Genomic DNA, 21998 nt, shown 5'->3' on the forward strand with positions numbered 1-21998 from the left:
CCAACGACCGGGGTAGTGGTCAGTTTTGCGTGCGGAAATCAGCCTGTATGCCGAGAAGATTGTTGTCGATAGACGGAGACTTCGATTGTGCACTGGCCATACTGTTCCTCAAACCCTAGCCGCCCTCAAATAGCCCACCAACCCACTAACCCTTCCACCCAACTTCCCCACCCTCCCCCTCTCCTCCTCAAGCACATCCTGGAAATTTCCCAGCGCATCCCGCAGTCCATCGTCATCCTCATCTTCACCCCCGCCAGGAGAAGCAACAACAACATCCCCATGCACCCTCAACCACACCCTCACCCAAACCTGCACAGCCTCAAAGTCCCTCCTCTGCTGCAATCGCCGGGTCAAAGCCTGAATGAACAGCGTATGTTCCTCACTACTCAACGACCGGATCTCAACATCCGCGCGAGCGGGAGAAAGAGACTTGAGGTGTTCGATGAAGACGTTGCATCCGGCGTCGGACTGCTCGACGGAGCGCAGTAAGCGGGAAAACTCCGTTTCATCGCCGTCGCCGAGACCGGAGCGGAGGACGCGGGAGCGTTCTAGCTCGAGGGACTCTGCGGCCGCTGTGCTGCCGTCGCCGGGCTGCAGAAGGGACTGTTGTGCGCCTTGGCGGTCTTGGAGGGATGGGAGGAAGAACGGCGCTTTTTCGGGCTTGGTGGGCGGCGCGATGGGGGCGTTGCGTTGCCGGATCAGGTCGAGGTGGAGGAGCGTTTGCCAGCGAGGTCGGGGGATGAGGGACAGGGACTGAAGGGACGAGGTGATGTAGTCGGTTTCATCGAGAGGAGGGAGCTCGTCGACATCGGCATCGTCGCCAGTCTCGGCGTCAGGGTCGGGGATCAGGGCAAGTAGGTTCTGGCCGGTCTCTCCCGAAGCTGTTGGCGCAGAGGCCGTGGATGATGCCAGAATAGCGAACAGCTCTTGCGCGGTAATGTGTCGAGTCGGTACGTGTGTGAAGAGCGAGCGGTTGGTCCAGATGTCCACACCCACGCTGTCGATGCTTGCGGTGGCGAGAAATTCACCCGTGGGCGAGAAGGCTAACGCGGCACAAGTGGCAGATAGGCGGAAGGCGTCGACGAGATGACCCGTGGGAAGATCCCACAAGAAGACCAAAGGTCCTGCGGAGGCGGCAATCCAGTGACCGTCATCGGAGAAGGTGAAACTTCGGATGCGAAGGTCATCGACCTCGGGAATTGGCGTTCGAGAGGGACGCAGCTCACGGATGAGCTTTTGAGTCGTAATGTCTACAACGCGGATGCATGTGTCTGTGCAAGCAAAAGCAGCGAGGTCCGAGCTGCGGTGGAAACGCATGCCGAGGATGCCGATAGAGCTGGACCAGTCGATTTGTGACATCAGCAGTCCGGTGTTGAAGTCCCAGAATTTGACCTTGCCATCGGCGCCGGCGGAGAGAACTATCTTGTTGAGGCTGTCGACCGCGACACCAACGACTGCAGCGCCATGCTTGCCTTGACCACGGTAGAACTTCTGTTTGCCTTCGCCTTCTTCAATCAGGCCGTACTTCACCACATCCAGCTTCAATTGCTTCGCTTGCATTGGCGTCAAACGAGCGGGGAAGCGTTGTCGGTGAATGCCAGACTGCATGTTGAACATATCAATGCCTCCCTTCTCGGATCCAATGATGCCAAAAGTGCCGCACGGTGACATCGCAACCGACGTGACGTTGCCGCCATCTCCCGTCTCGAACGCCCATCTGCCAGCCTTTTTGCGTCCCCAAAACCACGTCCTTGCTTTCTTGTCGTCTTCATGCGCGGTGAGTACGCTTTCCCATCCCGTTGACGCAGCGACTTCTGCATCAACCTTCTTGCCCTTGCCACCTTGCTGCCAGACTGGGTGCTTGCCAGGTATAGCACCCATACCGCCGTCTCGATTGAGGCTGCATGCCATGCCGGTGATGGGAGGACATTTCAGGTCATGGAAAGGATCGCGAGTGCCGGAGAGGAGACCCTGCTTCTTCGCCTTCTTTACCACAGCACCTTGACTTAGCTCCGTGCTCTGGCCGTCTCTGCGTAGTGACCAAGCCCAGAGACTTCGATCCTTGCTGCCAGACAGCAGCCACTTCCCAGTGTCGTCCGCTCCATCAGAACCCACAGGTAAGAACTCCAAATCGGTGATGGGTGCGCCATGTCCGCGTCTCTCGTGAAGTATTCGCGGGACAGGGTTGAAAGGCGTCTCGTCGAAGATCCACGACTTCAAACTGTTGTCCAGGCCGCTAGTGACCAAGATGCCCTGACCAGAAAGGAATTCGACTCTACTGGTGCCACCAGGTGTAGTAACCGTCGGCTGCGCATGTGCCGCTCGCAGGACACCTGACTTGCGCCCGCCGTTGTTCAAATCCCAGAGTGTGACATCTCCAGATGATGTAGAAGCGGTGGCCATCACACCGGCAGTCTGGCCATCCTCCCCTGCACCAAGGCCATCCGTGCGGAAGGAGATGGAAGTGACGGGTGCTCCAGCGGAAGTGCTGAGCTGAATGACAGTCTGATCGGCTTTGACGTCGTGTATCAGAAGTGGTCCATTCTCGAATGCGATGGCGACGAGAGACAGCGCAGGAGTAGGTTCAATCGCAGTGACGGCACCATATGCCGTGGAGGGCGGCAAAATGGTGTATACCAGTTTTCCACTCGAGACATTCCAAATCTCAGCACTGCCATCTTGTCTTCCCACGATGATTTTGTTCAAGAATGTAGGCAGACTAGAGATACACTTGGTAAAAGGTATCGGCGAAATGCCTCTCAGAGTGGTGTACAGCTCAAAATTCGTGGTCTTCCACACCAGCAACTGCGTCTCACAGACTCCGATGACCCAAGACCCGAAGATGCATATTGCCTTGACGTTCTCTTCACAGTCGATGGGATACTCCAGTTCCACCTCTCGCTTACCTCTCTTGTATACCCAGACGCCTCTTACTGAATCTGCTCCGTCTCCTCCCCATGCAGCGAGCACTTTGTCTTTCCATGCGGCGGTGGCGGTGATGAGCTGGGGGGTTTGGGGTCGGGTGATGAACACGAGGTTGAGACCACGGCGAAGGTCGTATGTTTGTAGACTCCTTCCAACGGATGTTGTGATCTGAAAGGTCGTCTTGCCGAGAGGAATGCTCGTGAACGGTACGGCGGTGGGGGAGATGAGGCCGACGGTTCGGTATGGCGCAAAGACTCGCGAGGTGCCTGGTGGGCGTGATGATCTCGCAGAGCCATTCTCCAGCTTCTGCCGTTTGGCGATGCGTCCTTCTGCCATGGTTGTGTATGAGCTGAAATGTAGCGTGAGATGGATATTACCATCGACTGGCAGCTCGAAACTTTTTCGCAGACAAGGCCAATTAAGCTTAAATTTAAGCTTCCAAGCCGTCGATTTGCTCGTTCTTTGAGATATCTTCGGACGACACCCTGCATCCTCTTCACTTCAGACAGCAAGAATGCCAACATGTAACATTCCAGCGCAGCCAGTCTCGTACGCATCTGGAGTCTACGAAAAATACGCCAGAGGCGCCTGATATCTCGACGTACCTTGTAATCAGGCACGACATTGCAGCGTGTCAGCCTCTAGCCTCCTTCTCAAAACAGAACGTCGACATCTCCTGCCAGATCTGAAAGATGCAGCTTTCGCACAAGGCTCATTGTAGGAGCATCGCAAGTATCACTTGGACATGGTGGCTGGCATGAGTTACGGCACCATACCGTTATGCCAGATCGCTTCGCTCAAGACAACGATACAGCAGAAGGGAGAGACGTCACGTCTTTCAAGCAAAGAAGTCGCTCTATCGTGTAGGTCTCCTACTAGGCTAAGCGTCAACTAGGAGTAAATAAGTAGAGGGAATAGAGCCATTAGTAGGAGGTAGAGCTGCACAAGACGGGGGCGGACACGACTCCGGTGATTCTTGGCATTGGAAGATCAACGCAAGGATCTGGTTGTTGGCGGGGTTGAGATGCATTGCATTTTCACGTGCATCCATGCGAGGACAGAAATGTCATCTCCTCTTCCATCATGTGTTCTTTGCACCAGACGACGACATGCTGCTCACTGAGATTTCTAGATTTCCAACACCGATGTCGCTAGGTTCTAAGATGTCCCCATAATCGCGCCTTCTCCAGAGAGTCCTCCCCTTAGCTTGCCCGCCGCCAATGGAGGAATCTCTGCGCCCCTCGACCTCGACCGAATCCACTCGCTCGCAGCGCTCAGGACGTCTCCTCCCCACACCGCCGACATCCTCATACAACATCAATATACAAAAGAGCAGAGTTGCAGACATCAATACCACACCAGGAGAGGTCCGGCACGCTAGCCTCTCAATGCCGCCGCCCGCCGGCGACCGTTCCTCGTCCAAACCTAACAGCATTCGGTACCAGACCATCTCAACCTCTCGCCGCTCCTCCCGCCTTTCCGATTCGGTTCTACTCCCGGCCTCTTCTGCTGCCGTGTCCGATACATCCAGCATTCATACAACCATGGCAGACTCGGAGGATGTCGTGGCGGGCAACGGAAACGCCAGTCCAGCAGGTGGTACACCACGAAAGAGCACGTCGGCCGCCCCATCCAGCTCCATGATCGATCGCCGTCCAGAGCCCGACCTCGAGTCTAATCGCATGTCCTTCTCTTACGCTGGCGGCCGGGCGAGTGTTTTCGCCAGCGGACCGAGCTCATCGGCTGCTGGTTCCGACCAAGATGGTGTGGATCGAAGATATGGAGGATCTGTGGTAGACACTGACGAAGGAGTAGCCAAGTTAGAAAGCAGCGATCGCGCCACCACCGCAACGCACACTCTGCCTGTCACGGCACAGAGCCAGAACGGCTCCCTTTCACCGCAGATGACCAACATGCTCGGCGAGCCCTCCATACCAGCCGCCATGAGTCAATCCAGTGCCTCCATTGCATCCACGACGACCTCGCCAGCCTCGCCTGTCCAAGCTCCGAATCCTCCTCCCGCCCGTCCAGCTCGCAGCGTCCGCGGTCGCGAACCTGCCAACTCTCGTCGAGTCTCAAATAGTGGTCTCACCAGCGCCTCCCATTCCGCCGAACGATCCACCGCCTCGACAAATCCTAACAAGATTGGCACGATTGGAATCTGCGCATTGGATGCAAAAGCAAGGAGCAAGCCCTCCAGGAATATTCTGAATCGATTGGTGGGCAAGGACAACGAATTTGATGTGATCATCTTCGGAGACAAAGTCATATTGGACGAGAATGTCGAGAACTGGCCAGTGTGCGACTTTTTGATCAGCTTCTTCAGCGATGGCTTTCCTCTTGAAAAAGCGATTGCGTATGCGAAGCTTCGAAAACCGTTTTGTGTTAACGACTTGCCAATGCAGACAATCCTCTGGGATCGAAGAATGTGCTTGGGGATTTTGGACAAACTGGGAGTTCCGACACCGCCTCGATTGGAGGTCAATCGAGATGGTGGTCCCGTTGCTTTGACTTCCGACATTGCACAACGCATGCAGCAGCTTACAGGGGTGTACCTAATAGGCTCTGACGATGGTCGAGGTGGCGGTCTACCCCCACCCAATGATGTGCACATGGAGGATGATGACGACACCCTCGTTGTGGATGGTATGAAGCTACGGAAGCCATTCGTGGAGAAACCGACCAGTGGAGAGGATCACAACATCAACGTGTACTACCCAAAGTCGCAAGGTGGTGGTGGTAGAAGATTGTTCCGAAAAGTCAACAATAAATCGAGTGAGAAGGATGCGGATTTGATTGTACCAAGAGCCATTACCGAGCCGGACGGATCGTACATCTACGAGCAGTTCCTCAAGGTGGAGAATGCCGAGGATGTCAAAGCGTACACTGTCGGGCCCGAGTTCTGCCATGCCGAGACCAGAAAGTCGCCCGTGGTGGACGGCGTTGTCAAGCGCAATCCCAATGGAAAGGAAATCCGCTATGTGACCAAGTTGACACCCGAAGAACAAACGATGGCCGCAAAGATCGCAACCGGGTTCGGACAGCAGGTTTGCGGTTTCGACTTGCTCCGCGTGGAGGGCAGCGGCAAGATGGAGAGTTACGTGATTGACGTCAACGGTTGGAGTTTTGTCAAGGACAATAATGATTACTACGACCAGGCTGCCCGCGTCCTCAAAGCCATGTTCATCAAGGAGAAACAGCGGTGGGAAGCGGCACGTGCTGCTGCGACCGACTTCGACGAGGCATCCCGATCTATGCCACCGCCCACTTCCGTCCCAACCTCGATTTACAAGAATGCCAACCTTAGCAAGGAAAGTGTCCGGACAGTAGGAGGACATCGCGAAGCCATGAAAACCATCCTCCGGCCTCGTAGTGTGTCGCAGTTGAGGGACAAGGTTCACAGCGCAGCTCATCGGGTTGGACATCCTCACCGAACGAGGAGTCCCAGTGCTGCGACTCCACCCATATCGTCGCCTCCCAGCCTGGAACGGGATCTTGCGACTCCGCAATACGGGCCTCTTGTCGCGACCGACGAACAAATGCTTCCACCGCCGGCAGTCCCTGCGAATGGGGCATCGGCTGACGACCGACCTCGATCAGCGGGCCTGGAGTCCGTCGCTATGTCCGAACCGCCTTCTGCTCTTCCTGCACCTGCGCCAAAGTCTCAATGGAAACTCAAGGGCATGGTTGCGGTCATCCGACATGCTGATCGTACTCCGAAACAGAAGTTCAAGTTTACGTTCCACACGAAGCCATTTGTTGACCTACTGAAGGGCCATCAAGAGGAGGTTCTGCTTGTCGGCGAAGCGGCGTTGCATAGCGTGCAGCAAGCGGTGCGCCTGGCCATGGCCGAGGGCGTGGAAGATATGGCCAAGTTGAGAACTCTGCAGAATGCGCTGTCCAAGAAAGGCGCTTGGCCGGGAACGAAGGTTCAGATCAAGCCCATGTTCAAGAAGCCGAAGGCCAAGGATGACAAGGGCGAAAAGGGAGAGAAGAAGGAAAAGAAGAAGGACAAGCATAGCGAGACCTCGGCAGTCGACGGCGCGCCCGATCACCATCTCGCACCCAAGCCTGCCGAGGAGGACCTGGCGCTTGCTCGTGCGCAGACTCGAAACGATTCGTTGGGAGAAATCACCATGTCCCGCGCGGCTGCTGCAGATAACAACCTTGTCTTGGACAAGCTTCAGCTCGTGATGAAGTGGGGTGGCGAGCCTACTCATTCCGCGCGATACCAGGCTACCGATCTCGGCGAGAATATGCGGAATGATCTCCTTCTCATGAATCGCAGCGTCCTAGACAATGTTCACATCTACACCTCTTCTGAACGACGTGTAACCACTTCGGCGCAGATCTTCGCTGCAGCTTTCTTGGATGAGAAGGAGGTTGACGAAAAACGAATTACTGTCCGGAAGGATCTCCTCGACGACTCCAATGCCGCCAAGGACGAGATGGACAAGGTGAAGAAAAAGCTGAAGGGCTTGTTGCGGCAGGGTCATCAGGCGCCGGAGCAATTCGCATGGCCGAAGGATGGAACACCGGAGCCATTTCTCGTGGTGAGGCGGGTCGTCGATCTGATGAAGTTCCACCGCAGAGTGATGCGCAATAACTTCTCCAAGCTGCAGGGTTCTGAAGCAGTCTCTTCATTGGAGAAGCTGCAGAAAAGTCCGATCCCGAGCGCAACTCCAGATCCCATGGCGACGCCGAACGGACTTGCCAATGGAGCCAACGCGACCGATGCAATGGCGCTGCAGATTCAGCCGAGGTGGTGCACTGGTGAAGATGCCGAGCTGTTCAAGGAGCGCTGGGAGAAGCTCTTCAATGAGTTCACGGACGCGGAGAAAGTCGATCCAAGCAAGATCAGCGAACTCTACGATACGATGAAGTTTGACGCGCTGCACAATCGGCAGTTCCTAGAGTGGGTGTTCACTCCTTCCAAGACTATTCTTGCGGAGGAAGAAGGAGCTGACGATGGCGCCGGACTGGAGCGGACCCTCAGCCAGATCGCAAGAGAAGAATTTGGAGAGACTCATCAGGGCCTCGCGCCTATGTTAGGTCTTAACGGCGAAGTGGACACGCCGCCTTTGTCTGGACCCAAGAAAGCAGACACATTCAAGACGCTGGAGTCCATCGAGCAAAAGGACAAGGCCGAGCCGAAACCCAAAGAACGCGAGAGCAAGCCATCTTTCTCCGAGCGTCTTGGTTTCCGCCGCAAGTCTGCCGATCTTCTCTCTGCCGCATCACGCATCGGCGACAACGCCTCTTCAGATGACCCGTCCAAGTCCTACTTCTCGCTCTACAGAGGTGCCAACCAAGCCAGCAGCAGCAAAGTCAAAAACGACGCCCGCCTCGAAAAGCTCAACGAGATGTACAACCTGTCCAAGATCCTCTTCGACTTCATCGGCCCGCAAGAATACGGCATCACCAATTCCGAGAAACTTGAAATTGGGCTGCTGACCTCTCTTCCGCTCCTGAAAGAAATCGTCCAAGACCTCGAAGAAGTCCAAGCCTCCGACGACGCCCGGTCGTTCCTCTACTTCACCAAAGAATCCCATATTTACACCCTCCTCAACACCATCCTCGAAGGCGGCGTCGCTACCAAAATCGCCCGCAACGCTATCCCGGAACTGGATTACCTGTCGCAAATCTGCTTTGAGCTGTACGAGTCGGAGAATCCCATCCCCATTGACCCGACTCATGACGGGCAGGCGGGGGACGAAGAGCACGAACACTTTAATTACTCCATACGCATCACGATCTCTCCAGGTTGCCATACTTTCGATCCGTTGGATGTCCAGCTGGACTCGAAGCATTGTATTGGATGTGCGCCGAGGAGGAGTCTGACTAGCCATGGGGAGTGGAAGGAGGTGTTGGAGACGTTGAGGGCGAAATTCCATACGGTGAAGTTGCCGAAGAGTTTTACGGCGGTGGATTTGAGGGAAAGATTCAGTATTGGTGGGAATGGGAGTGGTGGGGCTGGGGCTGAGAAGAAGCAGGAGAAGGAGGGAGGGAAGGGAGAGGCCGTGCTGCCGCCGGCGATGGGTCAAGAGCAGGAGGTTGTGCTTCCGCCAGCGTTGCTGTAGGGTATTGTTGAGGGGAAAGCCGGTCGTTGGGTGTCTGCGTGAAGCGTATACAGTCGCTCCCTGTACATTCGGAAGAGCACATATGCACATACACATGAGGTGCCTGAAGAGATAGTGGCCAAGATTGCTTGTCGTCACGGCAAGACGAATCTCTCATCGCAATCCCATCTCACATGTTCCTGGTAACGATCAGGCCGTTCCACTTGCTAACAATATCTCAGGATCGCAACGAATCTGTGGCTATTATCAGTCCGGCCAAGGCTGTACTACTAGTGTCTCCTGGGGAAGAAGCGAGGAACAGAGCGGCGGAATCTTCGCCAACACTGCAAGTTGCACGGTCTCTACAAGCTCTCGCGTATGCCCTTGCGGTACAGCATGATGTTCTCATTGTTTCGACGAGGCGGCCCAAATTCATCCGCCGAGATCAGCGCAGCATGACATTGCCCAAGGTAAGGCAATGCTTCGCCGTGATGCATCGCCTGCAGGAGCTCTCTCGACTTTTGCACCATGCGACCGCGCAAGATTTCTGCAAAGCATGTCGCACTTCCCTTCCATCGGCGTTCCAGTCCAGCATGACCTCTGCACGTTGGGGTATTCGTCATATACGAACCAGGAATTGTTGTTGACATTGCCACCACACCGCCTCGCGACTTTTCAAAATCAACAGCACGGCCATAAACGTCAATATGGGCAGGAGTCTCTGAGTCGAAGTCACAGCAAACTTCCAGGTTAGCCGCCCGAGTCATTCATCTCCGCCCGCCAAAACCCTGCTTCTGCAGCTCCGCTCCGATCGCCAGTACTTCTGAAACATCGCTGTAACACCATGACTTGGCAAGCTCAGCCTTGACAGGGATTGTTTCCAATCTGCCGGTGGTTTCATTATTTGCCAACCAACTCCGAAACAAGCGAAAACAATACCAGTTCACACCATACGGTCCGTATCCTATACCAAGAGCTTTGACATGGATCGTTGCTCTCATGATTCGAAACCAAGCGAATCTTGGTAACATTGTCGAATGCGAAATGCGCCGCGGTGCATATATAGCATGCCTGTCCTCCCAGGTTTTCTTGCTCGTCATGCATCAACACCCCGCAACCGACGTTCCTCTAAGACAGCTTTAATACCGGATCCCCAGCATCCCCGGATCGAAACCATTTCTCACGCCATTTACGCTTCCTGCTGGTCTCGAAGCCAAACCGGATACAAGCAAGATGCGATTCCAACTCACCGCGACGATGCTGATGATGTGTGCTGCGATACAGCAGGCGATGGCACTTCCGATTGAGGTATGTTTGCTGAGGTTGTTCAAGTGTTACGTGGATGGCAGAGACTAACGAGTGTTGTAGCAAGAAATTGATGTTGGCTCACGGGACTTCAAGCGCCATCCGGATGAGTGGTACGCTCCTCGATGAGCGTGGAGGAACGTCGCGAATGGAAGAAGATGCGAGCAACGACCGACAGAGGTCGAATTCTTGAAAGGGAAGCCGAGAGTCACAGGCGGACGAAGCTTCCCACGCGGACGGGATCTGCACATCACCACGAGAGTTACGAAGCCGGCGGAGAACAACTCAGGGCAACACGGCATGAAGCGGAGACTTCGATGCATCACGACAGTTACGAACAATACTTTCATTAATACATTAGCCAGCTTGGATGGCTCAGCGAAGAGGGCTGGATACCTAGACGGGGAGAGAGATAATCATATCGGCAATGGCCAAGGACGTACACAGCTGCGACTTGCACTTGCGTTCTTAACCGCGACTTCGATCACCACTTTTCGTTATACGCATTCAATGTTCATCCGCAACTTCGATCATCGCCTTCGTGAAATGTCCTCAAGACCACCAAGTGCCTGCGACAAAAGTGACGCACACTCACCTGAATTGGCTGGCAACCTTGACTATAACTTATCACTCGTTCTATAGAGCACCATCTACCCGCTGTCGTTTACTCCGGTTCAAGCACCCCCCCGCCCTGCCACGCCGTGCCCCAAGCTTCTCCAGACCGCCCACAGCCGGCTTCTTCACGGCTCCAAAAATATCGAGAGCGACCCCACTCAGCGATCCGTGCAAAATGGACCCAGTTTCGAAGTACCTCTAGCAACTTCCCGGAGACAGGCCCGGGATATCTGTGACATATAACGGCCCCATTGCAGGAATGATACAACAACCAATATCGATATGATCCTTGGGATGATCGTCCTCGAAACATGGACATCACTTCTTCGGTTCTTGAAATTCTTACCTTACCCTCAGACATTGACATCATCACACCTCCACTTCTTGCTCCTGTTCATCTTCACCTTCTCCTCCGTCCACGCCCACGACGTCCTTCCAAACCTCCCATAACGACTTATCATTCCGTAATAAATCCTCCTTGTCAACCTTCCAACCCCCCTTTCTCGTCTCCCGTCCGTCGCTCGCCACGAACACCAAGTCCATCTCGCCCACTTCACCGTCAATGTCCAGCCTTACCTCTTCCTGAGCTCCATCTTCTTCATCTCCCACGTTTCTACAAAGTTTTCCCTCGGCTGGTATCAAGCTCCAGGCCTTTGCAGGATCAGCGTGCGGATACAACACTTCCAGCATTTGCGTCGCGAGCATTTCGTCCGCGGTGGAGAAGAGGTCTTCGATTGCAGAGAGGGTGAATGCCTGCGGTGTTCCGACCGCGGCTGCGGCTGATGCAGAAGGTAGTCGGATGCTGAACGCGGAGCCGAGGGATATCGCCGATAAAGTCTCGATGCTGAGGTCGAGGCGGAAGTCTTCGGTTTCGTCGCTTGGTGTGGGAACAGTGATCGAAGCGGTCGCTGTGAGCGGTCGCAGGAAGATGGCGTTGATGATGGACTCGGATGTGGTTGAAGAGAGGTCATTAGGAAGAGAGAAGGTGAAATTTGCTGGTTCGATGGTCGCGTTGATGTCCGCATTGCCGAGTAAGGTCTCAATGTTGGTAGCGTAAGCGTTTAAGCGTTGACAAAGCGTGTGGTGTGTGAAGACGAGGAGTATCGGGCGAATGATGGCCAATATTGGGGGTTTGTCTTTCCGGTCGCTCATGGGTGGCGGTGGTTCTGTCTTCTGCTTGATCTTTTCCCTGTGCGCTTGACCGAGCAGTAGACGGGCCGCGAGGAGCGTAGCCTGAGCGAGGTCGTCGGAGTGGTGTAGAGTATTGTCCTCGAGTTGTTTCGCGTCCTCGAGCAATACCAATTCCAGCTCAATCCGCAGTGAGGCATTTGACGCTGGCATGAAACTCAATGTTGAACTCCTCATCTCCACTCCCATGGAAGTCAACGTTCGAGCTTCCCGAACCATCTCGTGGAACAGCTCTTCATCGTACAGACTGTCTCTTGCATGTCGTATCCTGGCTTCAAGTGTTGTCTCCTCCTCATCCGGCATAGTCGGCAGTCTTGAGCTCCCCACGACCCTCCCATCCCTCTTCACTACCACCTTGATGCCCTTCGGCTTTGTTCCAACGCCTCGTTCCAATGCGATCCCCCCGTCTTCTCCAGGTAACAGAGCCGCCAGATCTCTCCGCGCAAATTCTCCTGCACTCCCATTGAACCCAAAATGCACTCCCAGCACTCCTTGTGTCCGAGGTATCCGACTCACACTCCAACCTCGCTCTGATATCGCCAACACCTGATCCCAGAAGATGGTCTCTCGTCGCACATTGTCTTCCAATCTTCCCGCCGCAGCCAGCAAGTCATCTGCACTTTTTTGCAAGGTCTGCATGCGTACTTTTGTCGCCAAAAGGTTGTCCTGCCCTTCCCTCGCTCTGTTCTCCGGCATGCGGTGCCAGATATCCGTGCCCAGCGTACCAAGCGGCGCGACTGCCTTCAGCGCTTGAGAAACAGTCACGCCAGCTTGCTGTGGTGCATGCGAGGATTCCAAGAGTGAGACAAAGTCCAATGCCAGCAGAATCTCGTTCTGAGCGGATTGGACTTCACTCAACATTTCGGCGCGGGCAGCGAAGAGTTCCTGGCGGGTAGTCGCCTTCGGTCGGGATGGTCTCGAGAGCGCATCATTGTCGTCTTCGTCGTCGCTAGACTCGGAGGAAGAGGGCGTGGACACGCCATTGGCGATTTCGTCTCTCAAGGAGGCCTCGGAAATGTCACGGAACGCACCTCGTTCGTTGCCCACACGAGCGAGGACATCCTGGAGAGAGGTTTCATTGTTGGGCTGCAGACTCCATGGCTTGAAGGATAGAGGAGCTGACGCCATGACGGCGGTGAGGAGAGGAGAGAGGGAGGACGAAGTTGTTGTCTGCAAGGTTGGAGCTCCGCGGATGATGGATCGCCCGGAGCGGGCCGTGGACATCTGGCATGTGAAGAAGCCTGGCGTGAAGCCATCGCAGCTCGCCTACCTCCTCCCGGGTTTCAGACTTGGCCTTACAGGTTGTGCTCGATATCTGATGTTTGCTGTTCACAAACAAGTTCTTTTGCCTTTTCCACGATCGACGTCCTTTCCTCTCCTGTATATTAACACGTTATCTGACACAGCGAGGCTTCAACAATAGCTCCGCACGATCTCGCACGATCTCGCACAGTTCCAGGCTCAGAAGCAATAATAGCAAGGAGATCTATCAATATGACCACCCGCTACCGAGTAGAATACGCACTCAAGACCCATCGGCGCGACCAATTCATCGAATGGATCAAAGGTCTCCTTGCAGTACCATTCGTACTACTCTCCCAACCCACCAACATCCATGAATCCGACAAGCCCAGCGTGAGCGAGATGGCCAAGTCCGCCCACGCCCGCTATGCTCAGATCATGCGAGATATCGAGGAGCTGATCGTGGACCATATTGCACATCATCAATCAGGATCAATATCGAAACTCAAACTACTCGTCCCGTCAGTGGGAACCTTTTTCACGCCTCTTCCGCTGCAAGCGGCCTTTGCGTGGCAGGATCAGAAACGACGAATATCTTCCAGGCGATTCGTGGCTCCAAGTTTCAATGATATTCGGCAGGTATTGAACACCGCACAGGCGATGAGTCTGATCAAGTCGAGCAAGCTGGAGTTGGTGACGTTCGATGGTGATGTAACCCTGTATGATGATGGCGAGTCGCTGGTGTCGGAGAATCCTGTCATACCTCGGATACTGGACTTGATGCGGAGAGGTGCGAGGATTGGAATTGTGACAGCGGCGGGATACACAGGTGAGTTCGCCTGAAGATGCAGGATGTACTCGACTGACCATCGCAAAGAAGCGGAAAAGTACCATGGCCGACTACACGGTCTTCTCGAAGCCGTTGCTTGCCTCCCTCCATCCGCTCAAAAACTGGTCGTTATGGGCGGCGAAGCGAATTTCCTCTTCACATACTCCGCCGACGCTCCCTTCCGGCTGGTCCGAGTACCAGACAAATCTTGGCACTTACCAGAGATGTCAACATGGACAGAAGAGAACATCACCGCCTTACTCGACGTCGCCGAAGCTGCCTTGAACAACTGCATCAAATCCATGGACCTCCCAGTCTCCGTCCTCCGCAAAGAACGAGCAGTCGGCATCTACCCTCCAGCTGGTGTTCGCTTAGCCCGTGAGCAGCTTGAAGAAGCAGTGCTCGTAACCCAACGTATCGTGGAGATGAGTGAGCCAGGCCGCAAGATTCCCTTCTGTGCTTTCAACGGCGGCAACGATGTATTCGTTGACATCGGCGATAAGTCATGGGGAGTCATGGCGTGCCAGCAATACTTCGGCGGAATCGAGGGCGGACAGACCTTGCATGTTGGAGATCAATTTTTGAGCGCGGGCGCAAATGACTTCAAGGCGAGGTTGGCGTGTACGACAGCGTGGATTGCGAATCCGGCGGAGACGGTGGCGCTGTTGGATGAGCTGGCGGAGTTGAGTGATGCGTCCTAGACAAATTGAGGTCGGCGGGGACCTTGTCGCGTCCGGACAACGGGTTCGAGCTGATGGCATGTCGTCTATCCCCGGCACTTGCTTTCCTATCGGGATAAGTCCTTGTGTATCCGAGTGTATGGCTCTCATTCTTGAAGAGCATGCCATACGTCATGACCGGCCTTGCAAGAGATACAACAACGAAGGATCTTCGATTTTCGACAACAACACAACAACGTTCAATCATTCGATCCGGAGTACAAGGGACTGCGAAGGAGACAGTGGTATATGAGCTCGTACATGCTGATACCGTATTGCATACGCTTGCTATCCGATATCCTGCCAAGTTGCAGGCCTCATGTACTCCTAGCCCTCGATCCGCCTCCTGGTTGTCGAAACTTGATCATTCGGACGGATGGAGGCCGTGCAAGTTTACTGCTTTCTGTTAGTCAAGCTTCACGCCCCAATGACTGGCTGGACTCGACCTACACCGCAGGTGTTGTAGAGACTGCTGCACAAGCCGCTGCAACAATCGCCCTTGTACTCAGGGTTGCATCCAGCTACAACCTGTTAGCGCAGAGCTCATGGAACACATCTTTGCGGGACCCATACTTCCTGAAGGAAGACAGACGAAGAAGTCCGATTGGCCTGGGTCACCACCCTGAGGGGCTGGGGCTGGAGCAGGTGCAGCGTGGGCGCCAAGTGCGACGCACAAGGCAAAGCCGATGAACTGCTTGATGAATTGCATGTTTGCTGGATTCGTGGCGATGAAGAACCTTCTGGAAGATTTGGAGTCGCGGCTGGTGATGAACGAGGGAGATATTGCGTTGAAGGGCGCGGGAAGCAGAAATATATATGCTATCGACCGACACACGGACTCGGCAGGTTACCTCATGTGTCGTGATTGACCGCCTCCGTGTTAGGTATTCGAAGAAGCGCCAACCTTCGCTATCTTTGGCTTATGACCCGTCGGCGGCTCTTGCAGAGACAGCGATCGCGCTGATTCCACCGATCCAAGAAGCAGATATGTTACAAGACAATTCGGAGCTACACAAAAGTTTGACGTGCGGTCACCTGTAAATGCGACTCCCAGCATATGCATGCTACATCCTAGTGTGGAGGGTCTGCCACGAGTCGCAGTCGTGTGTATGAAACGGTCCGCGCACAGAACAGTACCGGGATCAAGGTCCGGCAGTCCTGTTCGACCCTGTTCGGCCCTGCTCAGCCCTGCTTCATCGCTCATGTCCAGTGGTTCTGGCGTAGCAGTGATGGTGTGGCTGCCTGTGAGGTCGGTGTGACTCGAGGAGCACGCTGAAAGTGTTAATCGTTACATCATGCGTTGTGTCTCGACGTCTTCGGGGAAACATCATCGACCTTGTAGCCGGAGGACCCAATCGGATACGTGCTCAATCACCCGCACTAATGACGACCTCTCTGACAGTGGACTTAAACCACTCAACAGGGCGGTTCTTACAATGAGGCAGGTTCGGATCCTCTATGCCAGAATGTGTGTTCCATCCCTCGAATTTCTACAAGTCCGCTGTACATTCTCTAATTAATTTGCATCGAGTACTCGATGCACTTCGTCCGGACAAACGAGGAGTATAGTTATATAAACATAGAATTAGAATAGAAATGTATATAGTGTTACTACGCATCTTTATAGTAGTATTAACATAGCGAAGGCGAGGACAGTAGTAACGCTTAGCGAGCGGGTGTCGAAGTTACTACCGGGACGCGATATTAAGTGACATAAGTTGTCCCAACCTGCCTCGTTACAAGAAGCGCCCTCAACAGGGTCCGATGGCCATAAAAGCTTAGAGGACAAGGAAAACCCCAGAAAAATGAACCAAGCGCAAACTGCAAACTCGTTCCAGTCGCAAGGGTATCCAAAACGCGATCTGGACGTCGAGAAGACCGGAAACAACAGTCCTTGCTCCGTCTTCTATGTTTTCACCGGACTTCGCAGACGACGATGACAAGATCTAGACGTACGTTCGTATTTCTACCTTCTCATTGTTGGGGACAAATTGCTTGCGCCATGCGCCTAAGTACACATCGGGGTGCTCGATCCGTTCACCAATCCGACACTTTGTTACCCTCCGACCTCCCAGGGAAAGCGAAAAGGCCGTTTCCCGGTAATCCAGGTAGAAGAATATCGTAATCTGGACGACACCAACAATTCCCTATGAAAGCAGCAGAATTTGATCCGACAACGTCCTCTGACAGCCACCGCATATCTCCAGCTCGGACACCGGCTGCCTCACACGCAAGATCGTAACCAGAATTCTTCCCTCAAGACCTGGAGCATCTCCATACACGATAGCGGGAGGGAATGCCGTCCGGAAGCATCGCAGGAATCTGGGGACCGTCAGTCATGCCTTCTGGGCGTTCTGTCTCCACTGGCGGGTGCGAACCTATGCGTGTGGACGTGTGCATTTTCCGCATCGGGCCGAGCAGTATTTGTTGGCGCAGGCGCAGTAGTAGTCGTCTCGGGTCGGGTTTTTGGTTCGGCAGGTTTGTTCGCAGTCTTCGCACCAGCCGCCGGGCTCACCGCCTGCTGGAGCGGGTTTGGCCTGAGTGAGGGTGGAGAAGGCCATGACTGTGGCGGCCAAGAGGGTGGAGAGCTTCATGATTGGAAGAGGCGTCTGATGTTGGCTCGGGATGGATGTGGTGTAGCGAGTGCAGAGGAGGTGGATGGATGAGTAGATGAATGTCGAGTGGAGGAAGGGGATATATATACCCGCATTGAGCTCGTTGACTTCAGGACACGGTGCTAACACATTGCGAGCGACGCCTCGTATCTGCAGCGTCTAGTTCGACCGCAGCAAGAGGCATTTCCAACACTTGATTTCTGCTTCTTCCTTGCGGACAGCCCGTAGGCGTGTGGGATAGGTGACGTTTCAACTCCAGCCCGGGTTCAAAGGCTTGCTCACAGGGACTAGACAACCACCAAGGTCCGGCGAGGACCTCTGGCACGGCCCGGGGCTCTTCCGCGGGACTCTTGCATGCAGTATGCAGGCGGTATTCCCCGGAAATAGCACTTATGCTCCTGGCCACCAAGGAAGATTCTAATGCGAACTATCGCCTGTTCTCCGGGCCCGCAAGAACGAGCATAGGAGTGGAGAGGATTCGCACCAGGTCGAGAGTCTGTTGCAACATGCAAAGAAGCGCCTGTGCTTTCGGCCAACAAATGTGAGACAGTCTGTTGCGAAGAGCCGCCACTTCTCCGGGCTAATTTATTGGATTGCCACCTCACCTTACAAGAACCTGGAAGGCCATCCGTTTGTGTGAACCTAGCTTTCCCGATGACGACCGGCCCTGCGCCAACGCTGCAGCTCGGGTATGAGACGATGGACGAGAACTCCGATGCTACGAATGAGCTACATACGGGACTAAAGGAGTTGCTAGTGGTCGAAGTGTAGTATGAGCTCGAGGAATATACGGACACAGATACCGACGACTCTTACGACACCTGGACCAAAAGCAAGAAGTAGTGCATAGCCCTTGGGCATGTCAACGGCCTTTTCGCGCCAATGCGATCTCTCAATCATCTCAACTGCCGAAATGTGCTCGAGCAGGGTGGATGGACTTTGTCGACCGTCCACGCTCATTCCTGCATGCAGGATACAGGTTGTAGATGCTCAAACCGGCCTTGGTGGGACATACAGGCAATAGATGCGTTCGCTCGTATGTCTCACACTAGTCGGAGTCGTCACCGTCGGTCCAAGGTACTCCTGAACCCGGTAGTAGACACTGGCAACTAAACTCGTCGTATCTGGAAGACTCTGAAGCCGATTCCAATAGGCACTGTGCCAACTGCCGTCGTCAGATGCCGTCGCTTGAGCATATGCCGTCGCTTGAGCCGCCGACGAAGACACCGGACAGCCAGTCACTCATCTGAATACAACGCAGTCTCGGCGGCCTTCCTGGCGGCTTCTTTCTCGGGAGTCTTGGCCGGGAATATCTCGAAAGCATGAGGCTGACCTTCTACGAGATACCACTCTATGCAGCCAGCCCGCCAGCCATTCTTTGCAGCGACCTTTGACGACCCTTCCAAGGTAGCAAGACGCTCTGCCATTCCTTCAGCTTCCTGGCGGAGCAGGTCGTGCTCGCAAGCGACCATCAGCGCATTCTGCGGGAGATGGCTTCTCGACTTGAAATGAGTTGGACTGAGGCGCACATCGGTGAGCTCGACGTTTGCATTCTGTCCCAGATACAGGTCAGATATGCCGGGACAGGTACTTCCAAGAAAGTCTGGCACGGATGGGTCTGATCGACTGGCCATTTTCTCGCCGAAAGATGGCACGAGGTCGCAGATCGGATACACGGCAATGATACCAGTCAGCCTGTCGCGAATCTGCGGGTTCTGTGCGGCTGCGAGGACGAGATTCCCACCTGCAGATCTCCCGTACAACACGATATTCTTACGATCCAGCGGGAGCGTTGAATCATCGACCACAGCCAGAATTTGCTCTACGCGTCCTCGTACGCACCTGGAAATTTGTTCTGTGGCGCCTTCCTGTAGTCGATGCTGACTACCACAGAGCGAGAGGCATCGGCCAAGTGGCGGGTGAGCGGATCATCGAGGGAGGGGTTGTTCAAAAGGAAGACTCCGTTGTGGGCGCAGACGACGAGCGGGAATATTGTGTCCTCCTCCGCAACGTGACCTCCGAGGTAGGAAGATTCTGCTTGGATAAAATCCCTTGCCGATCACGAAGGTCTGGACACGATCTGGCTGCGTCGCAGGTGAGCACCACGATGACCGTCGTATCGCAAGCGAGGCGTTGACGATGGTCCGTATGCACGCGAATTGTATGCACTCAAAGGCGGACATTACGTGCGTCGGCCGCTCGGACAGACCTCGAATAGGCGCCGTACCTTGCGCTCCCGTCTTTGTCGGCTTCCCTAAGCTTTTTGTACCTTCGTCGGTGCTTCCGCTCTCTCGTTTTTGTTCGCCGGATATCGTACGTTCCTCCTACTTGCGTCCTCGCTCTTTCTGTAGCGGCTGCCCGCGACTCTCTACGTTGTCGGGTGCGAAAACGTTTTACCTGCCGGATCGCTCGCGGCTATGGGTCGTATTTCCTCAAACGGTTCTCCCTTTTTGCCGCGTGAGGAAGAAGGATAAATATCGACGGCGAGAGGAGGGGTGTGTATCGCGAGGAAGGGACGACGTAAAGCGGGTAGTGATGACAGATGGCTTGAGGATCAGGCATGAAATAGAACTAAGGCATCAATAGAACTAGAACTACACGTGACGAGAGCGACCTCGACGGAAGCGGAGATGACTTCAACACACCGCCCATTTCCGGCCGTCCCGACACGTCTCGAGACACGACCTCAGCCACAAGAATACAAGTGAGCTCATCAAGCTGACAACAGCAGCAATAGAACTAGCACCTCAGCTTTGCAACTGCAACTCAGCGGATGAAAAAGCGTAGAAATAGCCGCAAAGGCGTGCCGATGGACGTTCGAGTGCGTCGAGACAGGCGGATCGGAGTTGCGTGACAATCTTCCATTCCACTTCTTGGTGTGTGATTCGCATGGCCGATGACCCCCAGAAGATGGTCACAAGACGCTGGACAAACGCATGGGCGGCATGGCAGTCCCCAATAGAGCTCATTTACCACCGCTGTGCACAGGCCATGGTTACTGCGTGCTAGTAAGGTTAATGCAACACAAGGTTGGTACCGTCTTATCTTCGTTATCTTCTTAGCAGTGAATCACGCTTGCTTAATAAGGCATGCCGGCGACGCGGTCGCGTTACCTATGTTTATAGCTCTCGTTCGTAATAAGTAGTATTGCTCGCTCGTAGAATCTATAGTATTACCCTACGCTATTATATATACCTTCCCTTACCGACTATGCCGCCGATCCGACTAGAACAATATAGAGCGTTACTTATAATAATAATAATAAGGAGGGCTCGTCGTAGAAGGGCTCGTATAAGGTAGAGGCTTATTATATTAGCGCTCGCGGTAGTACTAATATCTAAGGAAGAGTAGTTAGCATTAATAGAGGTATAGGCCGGCGTACGAGGCCCTTAGAAGCGTAAGAGATATTACTTCGCATACTATAAGTAGTCGCTAGATAATATAGACGACGACAACGTCTATATATTAATACGCTTCTTAAAGGAGTAGTTACGTATACTAGTACTAATGCTACTTAGCTACGAGACCCTTAAATTTAAGAGCTACGGACAACACTATTATATTACGGATCCCTTAAAGGCTCTATATCTCGTATGTTAGTAGCTAGCGTACGTAGGGCGATATTACTCTATTAATATAGGCCGTAGCTATAGCTAGATATCTTAGGTGTTTAATAGAACGTACGAGCTACTATTAGAGACATTCGGTAAGCTCGTAGAGTAGTAGCCGGCGCTATTAAACATTAATACCCTAGAGAGATATTAGCGATACTATAGAAGGAGAGGTTATCGTAATATATAGGGGTTTATCGATAGTAGCTTCTTCGAATATACGAGGCTAAAGGATATATATAGACAACGTAATAGCTAGTCTAGTTATTACCGAGCGAACGGCGAGAAGTTCTAGTATATCGTTACACCGGATAGCCTAATTATTTATGCGTCTATACTATTCGTTAGGCCTACGAACAACTTCCTTATATTCGCTAAAACCGGCATAGAAGTAAGACTCCGAGGGATATTCGAGGGTCGGCGAGGCGGCGAGCTATTTATATATAGCGATAGCGCCTATCGAAGCTACTATAGTGTCGTAGAGCTATATATAGCCGTAGCCGGTAGCTAGCGTTATCTTAGCGCTAAGTAACGTACTACTAACTTCCTTTATTCGTAGGCTCGGATTATCGTTAAGATAGTATTCGGACTAAACGATACTATATAGGGATATACGAACTCTAGTAAGCTAATTAAGAGCGAGGTCTAGCTATACTCTACCTACCGGTTAGTATCTATTTTAATCTAAAACTGCCTCTCTTATATACGATATTAGGAGGGCGACGAGAACGCCTTATTCCGTATCTTTAGCTGTCCGCCGCTATTAGTTAAGCGGTATCTCGAGGGATTTAGGTAGGACGGCGGTAGTATATTCGATAGCGCGGTCGGTAGAGCGGTTAGCGGTATAGAGGGTATTTATAAAGAGCGTATTAAAGAGCGGTAACGGTAAA

At 53.6% G+C, this 21998-nt stretch overlaps 5 protein-coding genes across 5 annotated transcripts; 2 read left to right on the plus strand and 3 right to left on the minus strand.

Annotated features, from left to right (window-relative positions):
• Positions 1 to 108: 108 nt before the first annotated feature.
• Positions 109 to 3261, minus strand: MYCGRDRAFT_99387 (uncharacterized protein; the record flags this gene model as incomplete). Its single annotated transcript, XM_003854573.1, has 1 exon — positions 109 to 3261. The coding sequence occupies one exon, from the start codon at positions 3259 to 3261 to the stop codon at positions 109 to 111; it is 3153 nt and encodes a 1050-aa protein (XP_003854621.1).
• A 1607-nt stretch (positions 3262 to 4868) lies between these two features.
• MYCGRDRAFT_37885 (uncharacterized protein) lies at positions 4869 to 9005 on the plus strand (the record flags this gene model as incomplete). Its single annotated transcript, XM_003853615.1, has 3 exons — positions 4869 to 7548; positions 7612 to 7972; positions 8249 to 9005. 3 exons carry the CDS (start codon positions 4869 to 4871, stop codon positions 9003 to 9005), a joined length of 3798 nt encoding a protein of 1265 aa, XP_003853663.1.
• A 2268-nt stretch (positions 9006 to 11273) lies between these two features.
• Positions 11274 to 13220, minus strand: MYCGRDRAFT_91386 (uncharacterized protein; the record flags this gene model as incomplete). The annotated part of the gene is made up of 1 exon (XM_003854572.1): positions 11274 to 13220. One exon carries the CDS (start codon positions 13218 to 13220, stop codon positions 11274 to 11276), a length of 1947 nt encoding a protein of 648 aa, XP_003854620.1.
• Positions 13221 to 13586: 366 nt separating this feature from the next.
• MYCGRDRAFT_56200 (uncharacterized protein) lies at positions 13587 to 15080 on the plus strand (the record flags this gene model as incomplete). The annotated part of the gene is made up of 2 exons (XM_003853616.1): positions 13587 to 14163; positions 14212 to 15080. The coding sequence occupies 2 exons, from the start codon at positions 13587 to 13589 to the stop codon at positions 14862 to 14864; spliced, it is 1230 nt and encodes a 409-aa protein (XP_003853664.1).
• A 1642-nt stretch (positions 15081 to 16722) lies between these two features.
• On the minus strand, positions 16723 to 17729 carry MYCGRDRAFT_103555 (uncharacterized protein; the record flags this gene model as incomplete). Its single annotated transcript, XM_003854571.1, has 2 exons — positions 16723 to 17204; positions 17261 to 17729. The coding sequence occupies one exon, from the start codon at positions 17474 to 17476 to the stop codon at positions 17261 to 17263; it is 216 nt and encodes a 71-aa protein (XP_003854619.1).
• Between the last annotated feature and the right edge of the window lie 4269 nt (positions 17730 to 21998).

Source organism: Zymoseptoria tritici, chromosome 3 (assembly GCF_000219625.1).
Source record: "Zymoseptoria tritici IPO323 chromosome 3, whole genome shotgun sequence".
NCBI lineage: Eukaryota > Fungi > Ascomycota > Dothideomycetes > Mycosphaerellales > Mycosphaerellaceae > Zymoseptoria > Zymoseptoria tritici.